The sequence below is a fragment of the Phascolarctos cinereus genome, unplaced genomic scaffold, assembly GCF_003287225.1.
Source record: "Phascolarctos cinereus isolate Bilbo 61053 unplaced genomic scaffold, phaCin_HiC Scaffold_726;HRSCAF=1367, whole genome shotgun sequence".
Lineage (NCBI taxonomy): Eukaryota > Metazoa > Chordata > Mammalia > Diprotodontia > Phascolarctidae > Phascolarctos > Phascolarctos cinereus.
The window spans coordinates 204,585,891-204,611,725 of NW_027556098.1; the positions used below are offsets into that span (position 1 = coordinate 204,585,891).

The window sequence follows — 25,835 nt, forward strand, 5'->3', positions numbered from 1 at the left end:
CCAGAATCTTGCTCCCTATTAAATTAGATACATCTGTGCTGGAATAAGGGCCAACCCCTCTTTAGAAGCTTAACCTAACATACATTATTTGTCAGAAAGCACTGAGTTGCACTGCTGTATTTTCAAATTACTTTAGTAATTTTCTTAAAGGTTTCAGAAGATGATATTAGTTTTCAACCTAATGTGCTTCCTTCAGTATTTTTTAAAATTTAAAAGTAATTATCCGTAATCAAAATAGTCTAGAACAAGTAAGGGAACATGGGCATAATTGTGAATGAAGCCTTTGGCTGATGCTGTTTTCAAAGGTTTGTGTCAATCTGGTTCTGCTTCAAGATACCTTTCTTCTTATTTCCTCCCTTTATCACTGAGGCATAAAAAAGCACTATAAATGTTCACAATTAATGGACTGCCACTTACATAGCATTAGTTGAAGGATGACAGATCAAACTGCCAAAAATAGCTCCCATGTTCTAAATCTAGAATCAGCAAAAACATTTAGTTTGTATTCATTCAATGGAATGTGAGTCCCTTGAGGTCAGCAACTGTTTTCATTTTAGTTTTCATATTGAAAGTATCCAACAAAGTGCTTGGCACACAATAGATGCTTAATAGAGGTTTATTTAAGCTAGATGGTGCAGTGGATAGAGAGCTGGGCCTGAAATTAGGAAGATCTGAATTCAAATGCAGACTCAGACACTTACCAGCTGTGTGACCCTGGGAAATCCACAACTTCTGTCTGTCTCCCTCAGTTTCCTCAACTATAAAATGGGGATTATTGTGAGGTTTAAATGACATAATGTTTATAAAGCTCTTAGCACAGTGCCTGGCACATAGTAAGTGATTATTAAATGTTCCCTCTCCCCTCGTTCAATTGAATTGAACAGAAGAAATAAAACATTAAAAACATTCTCAGAAAAGATTTCCTGAATGAATGAATTCCCATTCTCCTCCTTCCTAGCAAAGTCTAGCAATGAATTTTCACTCTCTTACCCTCCAAGTTTCTGCCAAGACTGAGCAAAGTCTTGGAAGAACAGGGTACTTGCTATTCATAGCTCTTGGGGGGGTCTTTACTTCACCCCAACAGCTGCAACTTTTCACAGCTTTTCATCATTGCTAGCAAACCTGAGCAGTTTCCCTGGCTCTGATGGTTTACTTTATTCAGCTGGCAGCCTGATTGTCCAATCCATTCACAACTCTGTTACTGGGCAACTCCATAACATGGGACTTACTCCCAAGGCATTTAGGTGGCACAGTGGATAGAATATTGCACCTAGAGTCAGGTAGATCTGGGTTTAAATATGGCCTCATATTTAGAGGCTGTGTGACCATGAACAAGTCAGTTAACTTATGACTGCCTCAGTTTCCTTATCTGTAAAATGGGGATAATAATAGCACCTACCTCCCAAAATTACTATGGAAATTAAATAAGATCATATCTGTAAAGGATTTGGCACATAGTATGCGCTTATATAAATGCCTGTCCCTTTTCTTCCCCCTTTATTTCCAATATGTTTTCTTGACTTCTGATTAACTCCTCATTACAGTGACATACCTTCACTGATGGCATAGCATGCTATTGAAAGTCAAAAGTTCTCTCTCCATCAGGTCCAACTCTTGGGGTTTGATGCCTCAGAGAAAATGTAGTCCCTCATGGGATGACCATATGCTTATTATGTAGCACACCAGTAAGTGTTTTCCTTCATCTCTACCCTGCTGTGAAGTTTTATTGATAAACTTTTTTGGATAACAGTCATCTTTCTAAATAATCTCAATGTGCCAAAAAAGACAAAAAATAGTTGAAGAAACCTGACTGACTCATCTGCTTCATCTGAGAGCACAGACAATAGTCCATACCCATAATTCCCCACTCTCCAACAAAAGGAGTTGAATTTCTTCCAATCTTCTTTGGAGCCAAGATTGGTCATTAAAATTACACTTGTAAGTGTTGTGCTGTTTCCCTTGTTCTGCTTACTTCATCCCTCTTTGGTTCATGTAAGTCTTATGCTTTTTTTTTAGAATTATTAATATTAGTTATTTCTACTTTTGCAATGACATCCCATTAAGTTCATGTAGTAGAGTTTATTCAGTCATTTCCCAATTGAGAGAAACCCCCTTTGTTTTCACTTCTTTGTGAAAAAAACAGAAGAGGGAGCTGTTATGACTATGTTGGCAGATATTGGACACATTTTCTCTTTGAATTTCTGCAAATATATTCATAGCAGTAAGATCACTAGATCAAAAGGTAGTGGCTTATTCACTTTTCTTGCATAATTCTAATTTTTCCCCTAGGATATTTGGATTTATTCATAACTTTGTGAACAAGATATTAGTATGCCTGTCCTTTTGCAGCTCTTCCAACATTCATTATTTCCATCATTGGTCATTTTTGCCAATTTGCTGAGTATGAGGTGAAAAGTCAGCGTTTTTATTTATATTTCTCTTATTAATAGTGACTTGGAGTTATCATTCATATAATTATTAACAGTCTGTAATTCCCTTTTCAATGACTATTTGTTCACCTTTTCAAATCACTTTTTATTATTAATGGGTCTTAGATTCCACCCATTTTCATCCTATTCTCCGTTTTTTGTTTATGATGTCAGCTTTTACATTTAGGCACATGGACTGACACATAATAAGCATATATGCTTTTTTATTCACTTATTCTCAAGTCTGTGTAGAACTTATTGGTATAACACTTTGATCTAAACCATTATTATTTTTTTTTTGCCAAACTTCTTTCCAGTTATCCCTATAGTTCTAAAGTAGATAATGCTTCCCCAGGTAGTCTGTGATTTTGAGTTTATCAAACAATGGTCTATTGATGTCAATTATTTCTGATTCTTGCTTAGCCAGTCTGTTCCATTCACTTACTTTTCTATTTTTAACCACCAGCAAATAGGTAGAATGATAATTGCTTTATACAATATTTTGAGGTTTGGAGGTCCCATATCCTCTTCATTTTTACTTTTTTCCCATTGTTCCTTCTGATATTTTGTTGAAATTGTTGTTTCTTTAAATGAATTTTGTTATTATTTTGCTGAATTCTATAAAGTAAACTTTTGATGCTTTGGTAGGCATGACACTAACTTATGAATTAATTTAGGAAGGATCATCATTTGCATTCTATTTGTTAGCCCAACCATAAACAATGGATAGTGCTCTAATTTACATCTTCTTTTATTTTTAAAAATTGTTTATAACTCTATACAAATCTTTAGTGTATCTTAGTAGATTGAGTCCCAGATACTTTATGCATTTTAAAATTATTTTTGATGTGATTTTTTTTGGTCATTCATTTTATTGCTATCTAGAAATGCTGATGGTTTCTAAGTTTTTGGTTTTTTTTTTAAATTACATCCTGCTACTTTACTTTGTTCCCAGCAATACTTTTACTGGTCCTCCCAGGTAGGTTGTTTGGTAAGATTGGAGTTGATGCTTCTATACTACAAGCTGGAGCTGAGGGTCTCCCATGGTTCAGTGCAAGGCTTCTCAGTCTAGGGATCATTGAAAGGATGCAACTGGATTGCTGAAGGGATGTGGCCCAAAGTCCTTTGAATAGGTGGTGTCCAGAAGTGACAGTTTGATTGCCAGAAATGAGTTATTAAGTAGAGGGTCAGGAAGGAGGATGAAGTAGGATCCAGTCCATAATTGTGCTAGGTAGTATTAGGTAGTCAGTGTTGAAAAAGAAACAAGTTTTTCATGGTTAGGTTGCAAGATAGTTTATCCTTTCTTAATATCTTGGGAGCTCTTGTGTGGTTTTTAAATCGAGCTGCTGAAGAGTCCCACCTTCTAGGTCCCCTTCCTCCAAATGAGTAGTGGACATCTGTGCTATAAGTTCTGAAGTCCTTTCCAGGTCTAAGTCTGTAACCTATGAACTATAAAGTTATTTTATTGGTGAAGCAATTGCTCCTAAAGAGAAATTAAATGACTTGTCCACAGAGAACTAGCTGCGGTTAGCACTTGAACCCTGGTAAGATGATTCCAATTTCAGTGTACTTCCTACACCATCATTCTGTGTACAGATTAATGCTATGTTGGATTCTTGGAATAAGAAGAGTCAAATTTTTCCCACTACCATTTAATCTTCAGAGGTACCATGAGATGGTAAGGAGAGCTGCCTTAAAGGCGAGAAGACTGGATTCAAAATACTATCTCAGACAGATATTTTCTGGCTGACTCTGGGGGCAATTTACTTAACCTCTCAGTCCTCCAAGTAACTCTCTAAGAAGATAAGTTTCAGATTGTTATTGTTGTTGTTGTTTGTCCTTCATCCTCAAAGAGGACCATGACGTCAAGAAGGAGATGCCATGACTGGCAGGTGAATTGGATTTAAGTGAGGGAGGGCTATGCAAAGTCGAGGCAGGTACTGATTTATTGAAAAACATACTCTCAATAGGAGTTTCTCTCCTATGAAATACCAGATGTGATGAGGAAAGGAGAGGAGAAAAGGCCTAGAATCAGGAAGACTCATCTTCCTGAGTTCAAATCTGGTCTCAGATACTAGCTGTGTAACCCTGGACAAGTCATTTAACCCTATTTGCCTCAGTTTCCTCACTGAAGAAAAAAAAAGCTGGAGAAGGAAATGGCAGACCACTCCAGTATCTTTGCCAAGAAAATCCCAAATAGAGTCACAGAGTCAGACATGACTGAAAACAGCTGGACAAAGGAACAATGAATATAATGAGTACAGGGAAGCATGGCAAGACATGAAATGATTGAAAATGAATCAATCAGAATAGGAAGAAAAAGACAGAATGATTACAACAATGTAAATAGGGAAAAAAAACCCAGCAACCAAAAAAAAAAACTATCAATACTGAATACCGTGAAATTATAATGACTGTGCTTGGCCCCAAAGAAGAGACAGGAGAATTCACCTGCCTTCCTTCTTTGCAGAAATGGAGGACAATGGGTGTAGTATACGGCATATGATACATATGGACTTGATTAATCTGTTGGTCAGCTTTGCTAAGCTCTTTTTTACCCATTTTTTTACTCTTAACTATAAAGGATGATTTTCTGAGAAAGAATGAAGGATGGATATATTGGGAAATATTAAAAAACCTAAATATATGTATGTATATATACATATATACATATATATATATATATATATATATATATATATATTGTTTGTATGGGTATGACTGAAGGCTTTTAAATCCCAAATTTTGGATTTAGCCCCTATTTTGCCTATAGCTGGTACCATGGGTGGGATGGAGCATGGAACTTAGGAAATCAAGGTTAAGCATCTCTCCCCTGGTCATAGACCACACACAAAGGCCTAGCAAAGCCACTTTGAAAATAAATGTCATTATACTATGAGAATGTCAAAGTCAAGGGGTAAAAAAGCCCCATATAACCAAAATAGTAATAGTAACCCTTTTGTGGTAGCAAAGAATGGGAAACAAATTAGATGACCATAATTTGGAGAATGGCTAAATAAATGTAGTACATAAATACAACAGAATGTTATTGCTCCATAAGGAGCATATGAGGAATTGAGAGAACTGATACAGATTAAAGTGAGCAGAACCACTAAAACTATGGATAATGTCTATATCAATGTAAATGGAAAGAAAAAATAAAGCTGAATATTTTTGCATTCTTGATACCAGAAAAGAGACAAGAAAATGCATATTTTTCCTTTTACTGAAAAGCTGGGGGACTATGGGTATGGAATGTTGTATCTTCTATCAGAAATGGATAATTTATTGTTGGTTTCCTTGAATATTTTTTAATCTTTCAGGTTAAGGCCTAACGTAGGGATCAAAGGTATATTTTTGGAAAAGTAGTCATATAAAAGCAAAAGTCACCAACAAAATGATACATTAAAAAAAAAAGAAGGAATGCCACTGGTCACAAAGAAATGTAGATGGGAAAATGAATAAAATATTTTCCCATTGAAAAAGCAATTAAATCATCAAAGCTCTTGATCTACAAACCATCTATCTGTGTTATCCTTATCATTATCATCATCATCATCATCGTCATCATCATCATCGCAATCATCATCATCATTATCAACAAGCATTTACCAGGTGCCTATTATGTTACAGGTACTGTTCTGGAAATGGAAAGAAAGAAAGGCAAGGTTCTGTGCCTTCATGAAGCTCACATTCTAATGGGAGAGACAACATGCAAACTAAGATGCATATACGTACAGTGTACATAGGACGTGATTTCAGAGGAAAAGCATTGGGGTAGGGAGGATAGGGATAGGGGATAGGGAAGGAAACCAGGAAAGGACTCTTTAAGAAGGTAGGATTTTAGCTTGGACTTGAAAGAAGTCATGTAGGCCAAGAGTCAGAGGTATGGAGGGAGAGTATTCCAGAAATGAGAGACATCCAGTAAAAAGGCATTTGGTTGGGATATAGATTGTCCTGTGGAACGAAAAAGAAGGCCAAAAACAAGTTTTTTGTTTTTCTTAATAGATCATAAACTAATCAATAGAGATCAAAGTAGGAGAAACAGGAAAGGTAAGAAGTGACCATGTTGTGAAGTATTCTACAAGTCAGACAATTTCATATTAAATATTTGAGGTTTTTGAGAGACATTGGTGTTTATTGAATAGAGAGTTGACTTTGTTAGATGAGTTCTTTAAGAAGATCAGTTTAGTAAATGAGTAGAGGACTGACTGGAGGGGAATGGAAAAGGAAGGAAATGAGTATTTATATAGTGCCTTCTATGTCCCAGGCACTGTACTAAGCACTTTGAAAATGCTGTCTCATTAGATCCTCAAAATGAGGATTGAGGAGAGGCTTGAGGCAGGGAGATCAAAAAGCAGGCCATTGCATCTAAGGTGATGAGGGCCTGTGTGGTTTCCACTAGAAGAGTATATCATTTGAAAAATGCTCTCCATCACCAGGGAAAGAATTGACACAGTCTGAATATAGATAAAAGCAATCTTTTTTTACTTTTTTTCTGTTTCTGTTGTTTGTGTTTTCTTTCACAATATGACATATATACACACATATAAATATACATATATATGTGTATGTGTGTATATCTATACATATGCTTATATGTGCATACATATATACATACATGTATATATGTGTGTATGTATGCATGTGTGTATACATATATGCATACATATATGTACACACACACACACACAGCCCTTGGTTCTGAAAGCTAAATGCCAGTTAGGTTCTCAAGTTAGTCCACAAAAGCCCATTAAATCCAAAACACAACTGTTATGCTATGGTGTTGTGGTCATCCTGCCACATACCTATTGTCTCCCTTTTTACAAAGTAAGCTACTTGAGGACAGAGATTCTTTTTGCTTGTTCTTTCTATCCCCATTGCTTAGTTTGACATGGAACAAAGAAGAGGCATTTCTTTATCATAAGATTGAAGAAAGAGATGGTGGGGTAAGATAGCTAAGTAATATGAGGAAGAGGAGAAAAATACTGGACAATAACCCTTTTTTTTGCATTGAGGTTTAAGGCAAGACCCCTCCCTAAGAGAGTAGAGGGAGGAGCCTTTTGGATGGACAAAAATATTTGGAATGGCCACTGTGGTGAATAGGATAATGAGACTCATTTGGGGAAGTATATCAGGATTGCCTTGTTCTAGTGAAAACTCAGTTAAAGGAACCTGGAGCATTTGTTATGTATCCAGTCAGAATGATTTCATTCTTTTCTCCAGAATCATATGATTAAGAAGAAAAGAAGGAGATGGCAGGAATAATCCAGATTTTGGGTTTGGCAAGGCATGGTTGTCAATAAGACAAAGGGAAAAGGGATTGGAATGCAGAGGACAGTAAAAAGGTGAAGTCGAGGATTCAAGATGAGGAAGGTAGAAGAGTGTGGCCAGTACAGGAGTAATAGCCTGGAAGAAAACTGAGCTATGGAGGGACTTGTGATCACAATAAGGATGAAGAATAGAGTTGGGGATTGTAAGACACAAGGAAAGAGAATGAAAAAATATGATGATGAGCAAAAGGTATTTGGGAGTTCATGAATGTGGAAGTGGAGCACTTGCGGCTAATGGTAAGGCCAAGGATATGGCCCCTTGGAGAGGTCCTAGGAATTGAGTGGATTGAGAAACTGGGGAGTTAAGGTGTTTGAGGGAACATCAAAATGTGTGTTGAAGCATGAGAGAATGAGTTAAAATGAAAGGAAAGTGAGCCAGACACTGAACTCAGTGAGGACCAGAGGAAAGAGGCCTGGGGGTCAAGAGATAACAGCTGCCAGAATCCTGATTGAGTGATAATTATTGAATGAATGAACCTCAAAGGAAGAGGGGTTGCTTAGTGATAGTGGTAGTGGGAGATTCTGGAAGTGGGAAAGCAAAGAATGTTCTGTCATTCCCCCCTATTATGACCAGTTGATTCTGGGAGTGTGAGTCAAAGTGTAACCATTACTGGAAAGGATGGCCAAGGATGTCATGTCATCAGGAGTGATCCAGGTCTCAATACATACTGGAAGAGAGAAGGAATGAGAAAGTGAAAGGTTTGAGAAGAAAGGAAGTGTGTTAATGAAGGAGTGGTTCTAGAGGGCAGAATGTGCAGATCTAAACTGGGACATAGTGGGACATGTAAGAGTTGAGCAGGATAGGAGTAAAGGAAAGTACAATTGGGACATGGGGAATGGTTTGTACATTGGTAGCTAGAGGTTCAGAATTAATAAGAATAAGGGAATATAAGGGAGGGAAGTGTATGCTAACTAAGGAGAAGGGAGTCCAGGAATAATATCATTGGTTGAAGAGAATTCCAGATGGGGAATGCAGGTGCTTAGACTGTTCAGGTTCCTCCTTTAAAATCCAACCTCATGGCAGGTATGTTGGGACTTAGAGACTCACCTTGACACCAGGAAGAAACAAGATGAACTCTGGCCCAAGAGAGTCTGGGAAGAGGGTAAGAGGAAGGCAGTGTAAGGGAGCCCATGAAAAGAAGTTCCTGGGAGTGAGTATAGAAGCCAAGAAGCAGGTGGCCAGGTCTAGTAGTCCCCATGGCTCCTCTACCTCTAGAGAAGGCCCTAGGGTCCAGACTGAAACACAAAGGCTGATTGCCCTGATCTGGTTCCTGACCACTGGAGAAAGCACTGGGGCAAATCTGGAAGTGAGGAGGGTAAGACTATCTAGTCTGGTCCCAGAGGATGATCTACTAGAGAAGGCCCTAGAATCAATGCAGGAAAAGCCAAACTCAAAAAGTCTGTGGTATCACAATTGTGACAAGTATTTGCTGTGGAAGACAGAAGCTAGATAGCACAGTGGATAGAGCACTGGGCTTGGAATCAGGAAGACTCATATTCATGAGTTCAAATCTCACCTCAGACACTTACTAGCTGTATGACCCTGGACAAGTCACCTAACCTTGTTTGCCTCAGTTCTTCATCTGTAAAATAAGCTACAGAAGGAAATGGGTATCTTTGCTAAGAAAAGCCCAAATGGAATCATGATGAATTGAACATAACTGAAATGACTGAACAAATTTTTTTTAATTTAAAAAAAATTTCTTTTGCTATAGAAAATGTTCTTTTCCTAGAATCCAGCTTTCCTTGCTGTTTTTAACCAAGGAGATAATTTTGTTTTCTGGGTTCCACAGAAGCCAGAAGGAAGAAAGGAAAGAAATAAAGGTAAACCAGATGGAAAAACAAAAGCCTAGAAAAAGTTTAACATATAATATCTCAGAAAGAAATAGATTGCATTGAATAAATTGTACAAGTTGCCTAAGAGAAAGAAAAAGAAAAAAAGTGATATAAAGAAAAAGAAAAATGTTATTAAGATACCATATAGCCCCACAAAAATCAATAACTTCTAATACTATTTTTAAATAATTTTGAAAGGTAACATGGCTTAGCGAGGTCAAGAATACCTGGGCTCAATCACTGCTCTCAATAATACTAAGTCTGTCACCACTGGCATGAGGTCTGGGAATTAAGGCTGAGTTAAAGTTACTGATGAAATCACAGACCTAGACTTGCCTCTCACCCACCAAAAAAGTTTTAACCTTAAGAAGGAAAGGAATTTTAGTCAATCACAAAGCAACTAATCAAAACTTTCTCCTTAAGGAAAAAAGGATCAACCCAATGTATGAACTGGATTCTAAATTTCTTAAGGGTAGAGGAAAATATTTAACTCCTATTTGACAACAAACATTAATAACAGATTTTTAAAAATAGACATCTACTTTTTGACTTCAGCTTTTCTTTGATTTCTTCCTATCTTAGGCATCATTTTCTTAGCTGTACCATAAACACATCTGGTCATCTTCTTTATTATAAATACATCTAGCTATTCCTGCATCCATATGGTTGAGTTGGAGGGAAGCTTAGGAAATTCTAACTCCTTCATTTTACATAAGAAAAAAGAGAGGCCAAGGGAGGTTTAGTGATTTGCTCAAGGTTGTGCTGTTAGTAAGTGTCAGATCCAGGATTCAAGTACTTCAAGTCCCATAACTCAAGTTCAGCCCTCTATTTCTTCTGCAGCCACCTCCCTCCTTGACTTTTCCTTCTTGATCCCTGAAAGTTCTCTCCCAGTTAACAAGACTGTGAGAAGTCTGAAGTAAATCACTTCTTATGGCCATTGATGCCTATCCTTTCCTTTTTTATTGTTGTTCAGTTGTTTAAGTTGTGTCCAATTATTCATGACCCCATTTGGGGTCTTCTTGGCAAAGATGTTGGAGTGGTTTGTTATTTCCCTCTCCAGTTTGTTTTATAGATGAAGAAATAGGCTAACAGGGTTAAGTAGCTTGCCCAGGGTCAGACAGCTATTGTCTGAGGCTGGATTTGAACTCGGATCTCCTTGACTCCAGGCCTGACGCTCTATCCACTGAGTCACCTAAATGCTCCTTTTCTTAGAATGATGTCAGTTTACTTTCGTGTCTGTCCAATTACATGTAAAATCTGATTAGATTACAGATAAGTTTACATGGCATCATTCTTAAAACAGTGCCAAAATCACACAAGCCTTTGATAATCATTTACTTTTCTACTATTACCTGAATGAAGCTCAGACTACAAGGATGAATAAGACTCTTTAGAACACAATAACCTCACAAGTATTACATCACAATGAACTGTGTATGCTCTTGTAGAGTTTTTTTTTATTCCTGTTCTCAGATCTGCAGAAGCGATAGCAAGAATAGAATACACTTAAAAGTAGTGAAATTATTAGTGTTAGGTAGTTTAATGTCATGCTTCAAAGTGCTATGAAATCTGGTACTAAATGGCCAAGAGAAATAAAAAGAAAAAGAGGGTTAAGATATCACTCAATATTCCAAAATCACAATTACTCCAGTCTACGAACCAAAAGGAAATCAGAGATGCTTTAAAGTATTAGTGTTTCTCATTTCTCATTCTCAATACTTCTATACCATTATATCACTTTTTTCTAGTTTTATCTCCGTGACTATACCTTTAGTAATATGTTATGACTGTTCATTGCCACTGCATTATTGTGATTTGAGTAGTGGATTTTAAATGTTTTGAAATAAAGAAAAGACTCGATGAATACATTCACATTTATATAATAAAATGGAAGATATACATATTGGCCTTTTGAGTGCCCACTACATATTAAAGGGGAAAATTGCAACTCAGTAAAACATAAGATAGTTAAAGAATTATACAGATCTATTAATATGCATATTATCTGTTTAACCTCTTTTCCCCAATATTCCTTCCCCTGAAACTGGATCCTTGTTATCCACCCCATGTAGATCCCTCAGGCCCTCTTCTAAAGGTGGGTTGGTGAGTTGTCCAGAATATTTTAATGCACTCTACTGATGTCTTTGGCCAGATGCCCTCCTTTTTTGTTCTCAATCCTCAAGCCCCACACTGTGTAAAGTTAAGTGTTAGAAAATAATGGAACCTAAAGGTCAAAGGCTAAAGTATGCCTGAAATAGTTGTATTACTAACCTGAGGCATTTTGTGATGTTGTTCAGTTGTTTCATTCATGTCCCACTCTTCACAACCTCATTGGCGTTTTCTTGGTAAAGATACTGGAGTGGTTTGCCATTTCCTTCTCCAGCTCATAAAATGAAAAAACTGAGGCAAACGGAATTAAGTGACATTGTCAGTGTTTGACTCTAGATTTGAACTCAGGAAGATGAGTCTTCCTGACTCCGGGCCTGGCGCTCTGTGCACTGTGGTGCCATCTAGCTGCTGCTCTGGGGCATTATCAAGGTAATTGTCTGCTCAAAGGTAAAAATCTACAAACCCAAGAGTTTTTCTAGTTCCTTTCCCTTTAAATCCCAAATCATGGCATTCAGGGTTTTTTTTTGGTTTGTTTTGTTTTATTTTGTTTCAGCTTTTAACTGTTATACTTATTATATCATATTGAAGTTTTATAGTTCACAGGATGCTAGAGAGTTAGCTGTGCTAGGCTAGCACTGTTATCTCATAACATCATGGACTACGCATTATCTAAACTTTGTACTTAGGGCAGTAGGCACTTAACAGTTTTTGAATGAAGAAATCTACAATTTTGTCTATGAAATGGTTAAATGCTATATAAATAATAACAATAGCCAACATTTATATAGAAATTGAAGGCTTGCAAAGCGCTTTTCACATGTTATATATACATATATATGATGTTGTATAGGGATCACAAGTTATCATATAGATTTAATCATACTCATTTGAAGTGCTATGAAGCTTGAGTGCTAAAAGTTGCTAATCCACTTTTATTTTCTAATCCATGGTTTGACTTGCCATAACGTTATTTTGTTCACGTTCATACATTGAGGACCTGTCTTTCATTGCTTCAGGAATTATCTCCACTGTTGCAGGCTGTATAATGTAACGTTTCAAGTAACTTGAGGCTCGGAGACATTAAATGATTTGTTCATTGTCACCCAGTGACAGAAGTCACTTTTTGATCCCAGGTTGTTCTAACACCAGGCCCAGCGCTCTGCATGTTTCATCATGCTGCCTCTTTCGCTTAGTTCTTTTAAAAACAAACATACAGACATCATTACTACAGTTAGCTGTTAATCCTGTTAACTCAGCATCATCCACAAGTAGGTTATTTATAGATCTGGAACAGCTGCACCTCTTCCTTACTTATTCATAGTCCCCATTCCCATTGACAAAGTTCAGCAGAGAGGACACCCATTATTAGTTTCTGTGTTTGATGATCTCTTTTCTCATTAAATGAACTCGATCATCTAGAAAGACTTCCAAATGCAGAACAATTCAATGACTTCCATGCAATGTGCCCCATACCCCATTGCCAATAACATGACCATATACATATATGTCAAGGATGGGGGGGGGACAGGGGAAGGTATAGTAAAAAGCCCATTTTCTTCTACTATCTCTACCACTCACTAGCTATGTAACCTTGGAAACATTGTTTTGTCTTTCTGTGTCTCAGACCATAGAACATTTGCATCACAGATACTGAGATGAGAGTGACCTCAGTTTTGCCTACCTATAGAATGAAGAGATTGGAATAGATGAAAGCCTTCTTTTGTTTTAGCATATGATTTTGTGATCCTATAGGTTTCAACATATTACCCATGGAAATTATAAATCATGCATATGCATGCATAGGCAGCTGTGTGGTACAGTGGATGGAGCGCTGGAGCTCCATAGATTCAGGGAAATTTGAGTTCAGATCTTGCCTGAGACACTTTACTAGCTATGTGACCCTTTGGTAAGTTACTTAAACTCTCTCTGTGCCTCGATTTTCTCATCTGTAAAATGGAGATAATAGTGATAACTACCTCCCACTGTTGTTGTGAGGATACAATAAGTTAATATTTGTAAAGGGTTTTTTTTTTGCAAAATTTAAGCATTATGCAGATGGTAGTTGTTATTGTTGCTGTCGTTGTTGTTACTACCATTATTATTTGGTTAATGTCATGGGCCAGGATGTTGAGATATAGATCCAAGGGAAGCTTGAGTTGACTCTTCACACACCTCCATTTTTTCCAAACCAAGGCCATTTGTACAAGATCCTGCTGACTTTGCCAGTTGTCTCAGAGGAAGTTTGATATAGTGTGAGCCAGAAATTTATGGCCCCAGCTGGCCAAGTTATAGATGGCAAGGGATCAGGGGATTGACTTGAGAGCCAGGACACAATTTTGTTGTTGTTCCATCATTTCAGTCATGTCTGACTCTCCATGACCCTATTCGGGGTTTTCTTGGCAAAGATACTAGAGTAGTTTGACGTTTCCTTCTCCAGTTCATTTTACAGATGAGGAAACTGAAGCAAGCAGGGTTAAGTGACTTACCCAGAGTCACACAACTAGTAAGTATCTGAGGATAGACTTGAACTCAAGAAAATGAGTCTTCCTGACTCCAGACCTGGCACCCTATACACTGAACCACCAAGACACAGAATGATATGTAGTGTGTTAAGCCCAACAAATACACATACACACAAACACTGTGAGACAGAACACTGTGAAACAGAGCCAAGTCAATTTAAATTCACGTTGATCCGCAGGTCAATCGACCTGAAACCTAGCTGTGGGCCCTTTGACCAAGGAGTATAAGAGGATTAATCTGTGGATTGAGCAGCTGCGAATCCCTTCCTCTCCACCCCTTCCTTCAGCCATGGACTGCTTTTCTCTGTTTGTGGCTTGTTTACCTTCTTGTGGAGTATTTTTTACCTGGAAATCATCAAGTAAATTTTTAGTAAAGTATTTATCTGAATGAATCATCAGACTTCAAGTGATTCATTGCACCAGATGAAGAACCCATTAACTGAATGTGTGTAGAAAGGGAGAGGGTATTTTTATATTGCACAGGGGCTGAAGAGATAAAATAAGAGTTGCCAAAATGAAGAAATTTGTCAGCTTCTCAGTTTTCTCCAATTTATGTTTTCATAGCAAGGTTTTATTTTGGTGTTTATTATTATAATATTCTGAAAATCAGTCTGCTAAAATTCACATTGAAATAAGGAAATCCATCACTAATTCAAATAAAACAAATTAGTTTTACCTATTTATTTTATTTTTTACCACTGAAGAATTATTTGTGCCTCATTGACTTACTCTATTGGTATGATTAATCAAGATGGATTTTTTTTCCCATCTGTGTGGTAAGTTTAAAGATTAAAGCAGTAAAGTGTGAGTTATTATTAAAATATCTTAAAGTTCCTAAATTCTCTAAAATCTTGGATGGAATTTTGGTTTTCTTAAATTTTATAACACCTAAGACTGTCAAATGTATAATAGCCTCTTTTGTACTTTCACCCCTTTTAAAATATTCGGCTTGAATATTTTAATAAAAGTAAATGCAAAAAATCCATGCTTAGAACATCTTCTCAATTTAGCCTATCTAAATTTTTCTAGGAAACTTTTGGACACCGAAGATGAACTCTCTGACATCCATATCGATTCAGTCCCATCAGAAGTTCGGGATTGGCTGGCTTCTACCTTCACACGGAAAATGGGGATGACAAAGAGGAGACCTGAAGAAAAGCCAAAGTTTCGTAGCATTGTGCATGCTGTCCAAGCTGGAATTTTTGTGGACAGGTGAGTGTAAACTCTATCATTCCAAAAGTGAATAGTAACAAATGCCAATGAAATATTGATGAAAGTGAAAAAAAAACAGACCTTAAACTGGATTATAAATGTTCTAAATGGTAGTAAATGGACTGTCTGTGTGGAGGCAGTGGAATCTTCCTCACCAGAAGGCTTTTTAAAAAAGGTGGATGGTTGTTTGTCATAGAATATAGGGGATTTTTCTTTAAGCATGGTTTGGCAATATGATTTCTGAGGTACTTTCCAACTCCAGTATTCTGTGATTTAGTAAGCAGATATTCCTGCCTCATGGTACCTTCATGGCACTTATACCATATGTGTGTGTGTGTGTTATGAAAATGAATCTTGCTAGTTTTTTTTAGTTTGACTTTTTGTGCTAAGAAACGGTTTAAAGAAACGTTTCAACAAATAAGTGCAAAATTCCATTGATTATGAGTTGGATGAGAATACTTAATGGTACCTAATTTTTTTTTGTTAGCACATCTTTGGTGAAAATGTAGCATTTGATGAGATAGCTGATTCCCCTAATGACTTTTGATTCCCACACCACAAAGAACCATGATTGTTTAAGAACTAAAGATCTATTAGCTATCAACCACCAAAGAAAATCTCTCATTTTTTGACTCCATAGTGCTTGTTACTTTCATTTGTCTGGAGGGAGGGATGGTGGGAGTGGGGAAGGGGGAGGAGAAATCTGTTTATGAGGATGTTTTATCAATGCCAGTGAAGCAGGTCAGATCTGAGAACTTCCTGGAATCACAAAGGCAAGACACTCAGTTAATTCTGAGATGTGAAAAACACATCCCAAGCATTTCTGATCCCAGCCTTACTGCTGGCCATTTTGCTCCTTAATAGCATAGACAATTTCTAACTGAATCAGGGTTTACTACTGGAGGCAGTACTAAGTATGGTAACATGATCTACAGTAAGTTTTGTCAGTTCCTTAAATTACAAAATAATGAAGATTCTCCTTTCTGAAAAAGAACAGTGATGTCTTATATTTATATAACCCTAGATGAAATTTATATAAGAAGACGAAATTGGCAGATTGGTGCAGCACGATGATGTTCTCTCCCAAGATGAGTTTAGCGTCAAATGATGGTCCCTATTAATTAATGTTTTCTGGTTATGGCATAGTCTACTTTTACTTGTATTGAAAACTTAAATTTTAAAAATTTTCTTTGTGCAAGTAAGGTTACTTGGCTTCTATTTCAGTTTTCAAAATGAGAATGAGGGTGGAAATTTGTTATGAGAAGAATGCTCGGTAATTGTAATTGTTGTCTCTAACATGCAGGAGCCGTTATTTTTGCTTTAAAATCCTAGTTTTCTCCTATTTCCTTTGGTGTCTCCTTTGTACTTACCTCCAGCCAACATATTAGCCACTTTATGATTTACTTGGGCTGTTTCGAAATTGATTACAGTGGCTGAACTAGCAGTGAGCCACAGTCTCATTCTATTTGTTATATATAACCCTGGCCTTCATCAGATTTTGACTTGTCATTTCATCAACAAAAGTAACTCCCAGAAAGGAAACTGACTTTACCAATGCTATTAGGCATAGTCTCTATAACTTACAGTCTTATAGTAATCTAGATAAAAGCAGAGAGGTTAAGTAACTTTTCCAGGATCACACAGCCTGTAATTGTCAGAGAAAGGACTGGAAACCCAAGTCTTCCTGGCTCTGTGGCTGACTCTCATTTGACAGTGAAATAATAATAATAATAAATAGCTTATGCATAACACTTTAAGTTTTTCAAAATACTTTGTAAATATTGTCTCATTTTGTCCTTATAACGACCCTGGGAGGTAGATGCTAGAATGCCAATGGTATTTTTCTTTAATGATTCTAGGCTAAACTAGTATAAACAACCTTGGGAGGTAGATTCTAGAATGCCAATGGTATTTTCTTTAATGATTCTAGGCCAAACTAGTAGAAATTTGAAAGGGGAAAAGTATATTGTTAGGGGATAGTTGCAATGATAAAAGAATAGATTATTTCTATTGGAATTTTCTTTCAAAAATATTCCTAAAACTAGCCAAACTTATGCTAACTATCTTTTTCTGTTTAATTTGAAATTGATATGAGTCCTAAATAACACTGAGAAAAGGCCATGAGAATATTATTACTACATTGTTTTTCCCTGAAGGACACTATCCCTTTACCCTTTTTTGTATTCTCAGAAAACACTGCAGAACTTAGAAACATATACAGAAATGTAAGTTAGGATAACACTCCAATACATTTTCCATCTTGAAGAAGGAGATTAAAAAGATTTTTGCAGAATATGTTGTATATGCTTAGTATGCCTGTGTTTCTGCACATTGTGTTGTGTGCTGCCAATTACAGATATTTTTGGTAGCCAAACTAATTACTAAAAAGTATCAAGGAAAAGGCTACAAGAAATTAATATACTAGCATAGTAAGGGAGTTGAATCTTTTTTAGTTGAGAAGCCTACATTAATTAGTGCATTCAAAGTGCTGGAATAAAATTCTCATTAGATTTATAAAAGTAATCATATTTCCTGTATATTTCCTTCAATTGGATTTTTAGCCTAATCTGTCCATTTTTAGAATCATAATGAGAAATCTCATAAATTATCCATTATATTGGATTGAGAGCTGGCCTTAGGATTGGGAAGATCTAGGTTCAAGTGTCTCTTCTGACATATACTAGTAGTTGTGTGAATCTGGGGAAGTCACTTATCCTCTTAGTGTCTTAGGCAACTCTAAGAATTAAAGTGGCAGTTCAGATGTTGAATTGCATTGATGGAAAGGTTTTTTTCTGGGTATAACAGCACAAGGTCATATGCAAATAGAAGCATCAGTAGGATCATACAATCCTCATTGAACTGCTTATGGTTTATATCATCTGTCACAGTGGCAAGAATCCTTGACAAATATATATTAGGTAACCCTTATCTGATATTAATGATCAAAGAGTCATTGAACAGGATTGTTAGGGTTTTTTTTTATCAGTTGTAATGTCTTTTAAGGGATCTCAAATGATTTTGATGTATGAGTGGGGGATACTTTGTTGGAAAAGAGCCTGTAGGGTGGTGTTTTGCTCAATCAAATCAAATACTTTTTTTCATAATTAACTAACAAGTATAATGGAGACATATTCTTCATATCTTTCAGCTCACTGTCAGAAATGTGGTAAACTAAGGCAAATAATTAATAACAAGTCACATATTTATTTCAGGTCTCCAGTAGAACATGTTGTTTCGAGATAAATAATGGAGAAAATCCTCCAATTTCTGCTTCTTTCTGTTGAGGGAATACAATTCTGCCCTTGAATGAAGACTTTCTTCTTTCAAATTTTTGCTACTGGGATTGTCATTTGTGGACTGAAGTAGCGAGCCAATTATTTATACATAGTGTTATTAGCTTTGATGCCAGCATTATTTTTATTTATTTTACTAAAGAAACAGGTATAATTTTGAGCTCTTTATGTATTTTTCTGAGATAATTTCAAGTAATATTAAATAGTGCCAACTAGAGAAATGTTTATTTCTCCTTTCTAGTTCAATATCTCCATTTAACATTTAATGAATTCTTTCCTATTATATTCAACTTCTATAACAAATATGTCTGTTGCTCAGAAATAAGAAAAAAAAACCATTCATCTAGCAGAGCAAACTTTGGATGCTGAGCCCAAATGGCATAAAGAACTTTGTATCAGAAGTCATGGCCTATCATATACAAAGCTTTCCATCATTCGGTGGTTTGAAATCAGGGTGGAGATGTCATGAATTCCAAAAAACTTGCTCTGCTTGAAGAATGTTAAGGATTCCGAGTAACTTGCCCATTTAAAAACTGTATTAATAGTATGTGAATTAATTAGCACTCCTTTTACCAATGAAAGTTGTGAGCCCACCACATCTTCTCACCTTTGTACCACAGTCTAGCCATATCTTTCTATCCATTCTTCATAGAAAATCCACCCAATGTTCTAGAGGATTTCCTCTGGCTTAAAAAAAAATCTTAGGAATACTTTTACAACTTCTTACAATCAGAGTTTTGCTCTGTATTGACACAGACATCTGAAACTATTAATTTGTTGCTATTCTAAGCGTGAATTTTTATCTGATTCCCAATTCATTGATAAACAGCTAGAGGAACAAACTTCATTAATACCAATATTCTCGCTATAAACTAAGTGAGAAGACATATGGAAGTTAAATGGAAGAATGAATATGGAAGTTGTAGTTCAATGACGAGACAGCTTGCTTCTCCTTGGGCAAATAAAGGCGTTAGCAGAATTCTTTTCTATCTTATAGAATAAAGAAATAACATAAAATAGCATAAAGAAATATCATGTTATTCTATACTTGGTTATCTCCACTTTCAGTATTCATGTTGTACATGCTCAAAAAGACTTAAGAAGATAATTTCAATATTTGCATTGACATCCATTGAAAGGAATGAAGAAGTAGAGGTTTATTAAGACCTCAGCATGATTTTGATAGTTGACTTTCAATGACAACATAGACACAAAGAAAAATCGCAAAAAAAAGTATGTTAGAAAGGATTCAAAATTAAGAAATGAAGGCTTGTAGGTTATTTAGAAATCTCATGCCCATATACCATGAATAACTTCCTCAAGCCTAAAGTCAGTCAGAAGGTTTTGGGCATAGCAAGCACTGAATAGCATCACAAAGAATGCTGGTTAATTATGTAAAAGGATTTCTGGATTGGCTACGTATGCAGTCAGACCCCTTGGCTATTACAAAGACCAAACCTTAATACTAAAATTAGTGAAAAAGTCCAAATGGAACAAAGATGGAATGGGCAATTATGACTATTTGAACTTGACCTAATTTTTTTTTAATCAATTAATAGAAAATGGTAGAATGGCTTAGATCTTGCCCTCTGCTGGCAAAGTTTTCAAGGATCCAGGGTTACTGGCAAACTGTGATAAGACATTGAAGTATGACTTTGGTAGAAGAGAGAACATAATGAATGATAGAAGATAAACTTAACCAAAAGAAATTTTCCTTCAGACTTAAGGAACTACATAGAGACTTTCACTCAATAATTGTCTGTTTATCTTTTTAGGATGTATAGACGGAGTTCCAACCTATCTGGTCTGGTTTACCCATCATCTGTCATTGTAACATTAAAGGTGAGAAATTTGTCCTATTTTTCTCCAATTTTAGTTCTGAATTTTTAATTAAATTAACTGTCAAAAATAACAAATTTCTGTGATATGGACATGCTGGCATGTATATTAGTTTTAAAATTCAAATTTAAATATCCCACTCCAAATCATAACCTAGTAGACTGAGTGAAAAATTGATCATTAGAGCCTACAATCCTTTTTATTTAAGAATTTGCATTAAGTACCTTTAAGAGAAACCAAATTCAACCAAGTGTATACTTAGACATATATAAAGAATAAATGGGCTTGGCATTGCTTTGAGATTAGTTTTTTAGATATGAGTACTATAAGAAAGAGTAGAAGGTAAGAATAAAGTGATTATACAGGAAAATCATCTCTGTTATGACTTCATCATGAAATAAAGTTGATTTGATTCAGACAGCTAGATTTTCTGAATGAAAGTTGGCAAAGGGAACTCACTGGTTCATTTGTTCTCACTAACTCCATCTTCCATGGTAGTCTCAAGGTTCTTACTGGGACAACTTGCTTTTTGGGTAGGCATTCACTCCCAATGTCATTTCTTCAGAGGATTTCCTTTAGGGGAAAATGTGACACTTTTTCTCTCAAATGAGCCAACTAACTGAATTAGCTAGTTGACGGAATTGGTAGTCCCAGAGATAACTGGAAGGTGCCATACCCAAATACTTCCACTACTGGTCCTTGATACCCAATATTCTTTTAAAAGGATGTAAAGCCTTTTGTTTCAAAGGTAGAAAGAAATCTTAAAATTAAAATCTATGCATAAGATGCAACATATGAATTTTAAAATGGAGACAGCATTGAACAATAGAAAGAGTGCTCTGTTTGAGCCAACTCTTGCTTTTGCTGCTATCTTAATTCCTGTTTGACTGTGGGCAAGCCATTTAACTAGTCTGGATCTTATTTTATTCAAATATAAAATGAGTATGTTAGGCTACAAGACATCACATGTCCCTTCCATCGCTACATCTGTGATCCCAAGGAATGACAACTTATCAGAGCCTTCCTCAAGGGTAGATTTTGTTGTGAGTAGAAGTTGGTGGGGGAGCTGCCAACCCAAATATTTTCAGTGATTTCTTTGTTTATTGGCATTAAATAGGGAGATGTGTGATCTGCAAAGATATTCTCCATAGTGATTGAGGATATACTGAACAAAATCCAAAAAGGTAAAACAAATCCATTTAGATGGTGAGGTCTTCAAGTTAATCAATTAAGTTGGAGACAAGGTAGAGGAAAGAGATATCCTAAATCGGGGAAAGATTCCCAAAAGTTTATCATTGTCCTCTTTCCTGATGTTCTCAGCTCCATCAAAATTTGTCCTTAGTATACTTTTCTATGCCAGACCCCTTGCAAATTAACTGGATGGCACCTATGCAGTGCTTTGAAGTTTGCAAAGTGCTTTAAAAATATCTCTTTTTATCCTCAAAACAATCCTTGGAGGTAGGTCCTATTATTATCTCTGAGGCAGATAGAGGCTAAGTGACTTATTTAGGATTACCCAGCTAGTCAGTGTCTAAGGCAGAATTTGAATTCAGGTCCTCTGGATACCATATCCAACACTCTCCATTGTGCCACCTACCCACTAACTGGAGAGCTGTCTGTTGTCCATGTGTTACCTATTTCTTACTTAAAATCACTGACAGAGAGAAAGAGAATTAGATGACATCACAAACTAAAACGTGTCCTTTTTTCTTTCTACAGGATGTAGATAAATGGTCATTTGATGTATTTGCCCTGAATGATGCAAGTGGAGAGCACAGTCTGAAGTTTATGATATATGAACTATTCACCAGATATGACCTTATCAACCGCTTCAAGGTTAGAAACATTAAATGATGAGAAAAACTAATGAGTTAGATATAAATAAAATGACAGAATATGTCATTATATCAGTCTCTTTTAGGGTTTATTAACATAACACTCAGTAGGAGAGAGTAAGAAAATATATGCATGATATTTGTGAGTAGCTACATAGTTCCCTGATATCATTGCCTTACACATTTCCATGTTCCTTCAGAATTCATTATATCAATATATCTATTCACTTTCCATAGCAATTATTATGACAAATCACAGTTATATAATGCTTTATTGTTTGCAAAGTCGTATATACATGTATACAGATACAAATATACATATGTACCTGGATATAGGTATATGTATATGTAATTTGTATCTCACAACTCTGTAATATAGGTACTATTATTATCCCCATTTCAAAGATGAGGAAACTGAATCTGAGGTTAATTGATTTGACCAGGATTATATATCTAAGGCAGGATTTGAGCACAGGTCTTCCTTACTGGAAGCCTACTACTCTATCCATTGGTCCTGATTGACTAGTTATAGATCCTTCTGGAAGAAATCTGAGACCATTTCTTAAGGATACAATAATGGGAGCATTCAAGACATATATCTATTTTGTAATATCTTATCTCAAAATTACACTGGAGAGATTTACAATCAGTTCGTGCCTTTGCGGGCACTAAAAGATCAGAGCTATAACTAGCAATTTTTGGCATCCAGGGAAATTAGCACAAAATATGCTCAGAACAAGTAGGATAAAGGGAAACCTCAAATCACCTAAGTGTCTTATGGTATGAAAATAAGCCCCCAAAATAATTATTACAAACAATTGAGCAGCAGGGTAAATTAGTTAACAAATTGACTTATTAACTGCTGAAGGAGTACATAACATAAGTTAAAATTGTTGTACTCTTTGAACTTTGGTGCCTTGCGGCAAAACTCCTATCACCCCGATCCTCATTACAACTTTAGTTTTAATCCATATTACTGAACAGACTATAGCCTATAACTTTAGTTATTAACATGTAAAAAAAATCATAGAATTTTCAACTTGAAAGAGCTCTTAGACATCGCTTAACTCAATCCTTTCAATTCACAGATGTGTCAGTTGAGGCATGCTTTTTAGAGCTGATAATTTTCTGTCAGATAACACTTATTAATGATGCTAAACATAGGGTTTGACCTGGGAGTCTGTTGCAGCAATGTTCTTAATCATAAATTCAACATAAGCAAATATACTAATTTATTTGACTTCAAACACTTTTACTCATGTTAATTTTGTTAGAATAATAGTTTGTTAGAAACATAATGAATAATCATTGCTTTCCACAGATTCCTGTTTCTTGCCTAATTTCCTTTGCGGAAGCCTTGGAAGTTGGTTACAGCAAGTATAAAAATCCGTATCATAATTTGATTCATGCAGCAGACGTCACTCAAACTGTGCATTACATATTGCTTCATACAGGTATCATGGTAAGGAATCTTATCTTTGTGTCTTAGAGAATTAGTTGAAGCATATTGGTGTGATTACCTCCTTTTTTCTAATATCTAAGCCTCACTTATTCCTTTAATAAAAGACAGGACTTTAATAGAAGTCCAGTATCTCATTATGAATAGAACATAACCATTATTTTAGATTTTCTGCTCCTATTTATTTATATTCTGAAATTTATACAAAATATATAGGTATTTTAACTTTATAAAAGAAGATAACCAAAGGAGAATTAGAGCACATTAACCATGTATTTTGAGAAATGGAGACTGGTAAGCAACTTTTGTCTTCTAGTATGTTTTTCTAAGGTATTCAGCAAAAACAAAACAAAATGACAAAACGTCATTACCTACATCTATCAGACAACATTCTTTTATTTCTTCTGCACAGTTCTTTGTTGGCAACATGTTGCAGCCTACTCATACCTACCACGCACCTCTCTATTATCCTTTGGGTGACATTGTGCTGTTCTATGACTCATGTAGTATTTGCCAGGAGAATATTAATGCTTAAAATATGGGCATTTGTTTCAGGGAGAAGCTTGAGGTCATTAATAATACCATATGATTTATAAAGTCAGGCCAACCCACTCTCCTCCTGTCTAATTCTGACTCCTGCTTTCTGTTTCTCCTATCCAAAAAAAAAAATTGTACTGATGGACAAGCTCTAGGTGTTATCTTCTATAACTATGTCATGATCTGTACAATGGCATTCTTGATGGGCTTAATTGTTCTCATTTGAAAAGCTAGGATGAACTCTTTCTAGTGGTGATGGATTCCATTTAGGAGGTCCTGCACTGGTGTGAGTCTTGTCCCCATTTGAATAGTTAGGTGGGCCTTCTTTAAGTGATAATCGATCTCACTTAGGAGGACCTGAACTGTTTTGAACCTTGATGCAATGAGCACAATGTCATTCTCAACCAAGAAGATGCAACAGACCTTGTCATCTAGGGATCACTTTCCATGTAGAATCTTCACTGAACATCTTTCCTGACAGTGGTAAAATATCTTTGGTGACCGTGTGTCTCCTTTTTTATGCTTCAATTCATATTGATAACCAAAGGATCTTCAAATTAACTTATACTCATTATATCTCTCAAGGAATATTGTGAGATTTTAAATTTTTTTATGTGTGCATGAGAGACACCTAATTGGAAGAGAGACAGCCTTCATATGAAAGTCATGGGCCAATTTCTGAAGCCTTTTCAGTTTGGTTGGAGTTGCCCATCCTTGACCTCTGGGACCCAAGGTCTTTCCTGACCAAAAAAATGCTTTTTCTTCAGAGGACAACTGAAGCAATAACATAATCGTTATTCCAGGTCCTCAATCCTCAATCCCAAGTCCTGTTCTTGTCCACAGTTTTCCTGGTCCCCATATGCTATTTCTTTTTATACACAAGCTTAGGTATAACCCTCACAATCCTCTAGGATGCTTTCTAAAAGGGATAGCAGCATTCTTTGTCATGTGACAACTTGTGTCCACCATGATCAAGCTTCACTTATTTCTCTCTTCTTCATGGTCCTTGATTTCTGGCTTTCTTTCCCTTATTCTGTTCCTCTATCCTTTCATTCAGATTAACTTATCTTTTTTTCTGTTCTTATTTATTCCTTTGGATTTAGCATTTATGGCTTCTTCTTTGTTGTTCCATTTATTTTACATCTCCCTGATTACCTGATTGTCATGTTTCTTGTCCCTACTGAGCTGTAAATGGCTAGAATCTTCCTGTAGTTAATGTTAATTGTCAAAGAAAAAGAAAGTCAACAAGCCTTAAAGAAACCAAAAGGGCCTGGTCCAACCACAATGTCATTCTGTGGACCAAAGGAGCAGCTTTTAAGTAACATCAGCTCAACATCACATTGCAATATACAGCAAAAAGCCTGAATTCATTCTTCTCTCTCTCTTTCACACACACACACACACACACACACACACACACACACACACACA

General features: G+C 36.1%; 1 protein-coding gene across 4 annotated transcripts in view; it reads left to right on the forward strand.

Annotated features, from left to right (window-relative positions):
- PDE1A (phosphodiesterase 1A) overlaps window positions 1–25,835 on the forward strand; it is a 462,055-nt gene that overhangs the window by 334,467 nt on the left and 101,753 nt on the right. For 2 of the 4 annotated variants that reach the window (XM_021006389.2, XM_021006391.2), the window contains exons 3-6: window positions 15,259–15,441; window positions 20,510–20,576; window positions 22,293–22,409; window positions 23,730–23,870. In XM_021006389.2, the coding sequence (XP_020862048.1) occupies window positions 15,259–15,441; window positions 20,510–20,576; window positions 22,293–22,409; window positions 23,730–23,870 (508 nt within the window). Of the gene's footprint in view, window positions 1–8,360; window positions 8,462–13,459; window positions 13,614–15,258; window positions 15,442–20,509; window positions 20,577–22,292; window positions 22,410–23,729; window positions 23,871–25,835 lie in introns of those variants that run through there. The other 2 variants (XM_078146948.1, XM_021006392.2) reach the window with 2 other exon arrangements.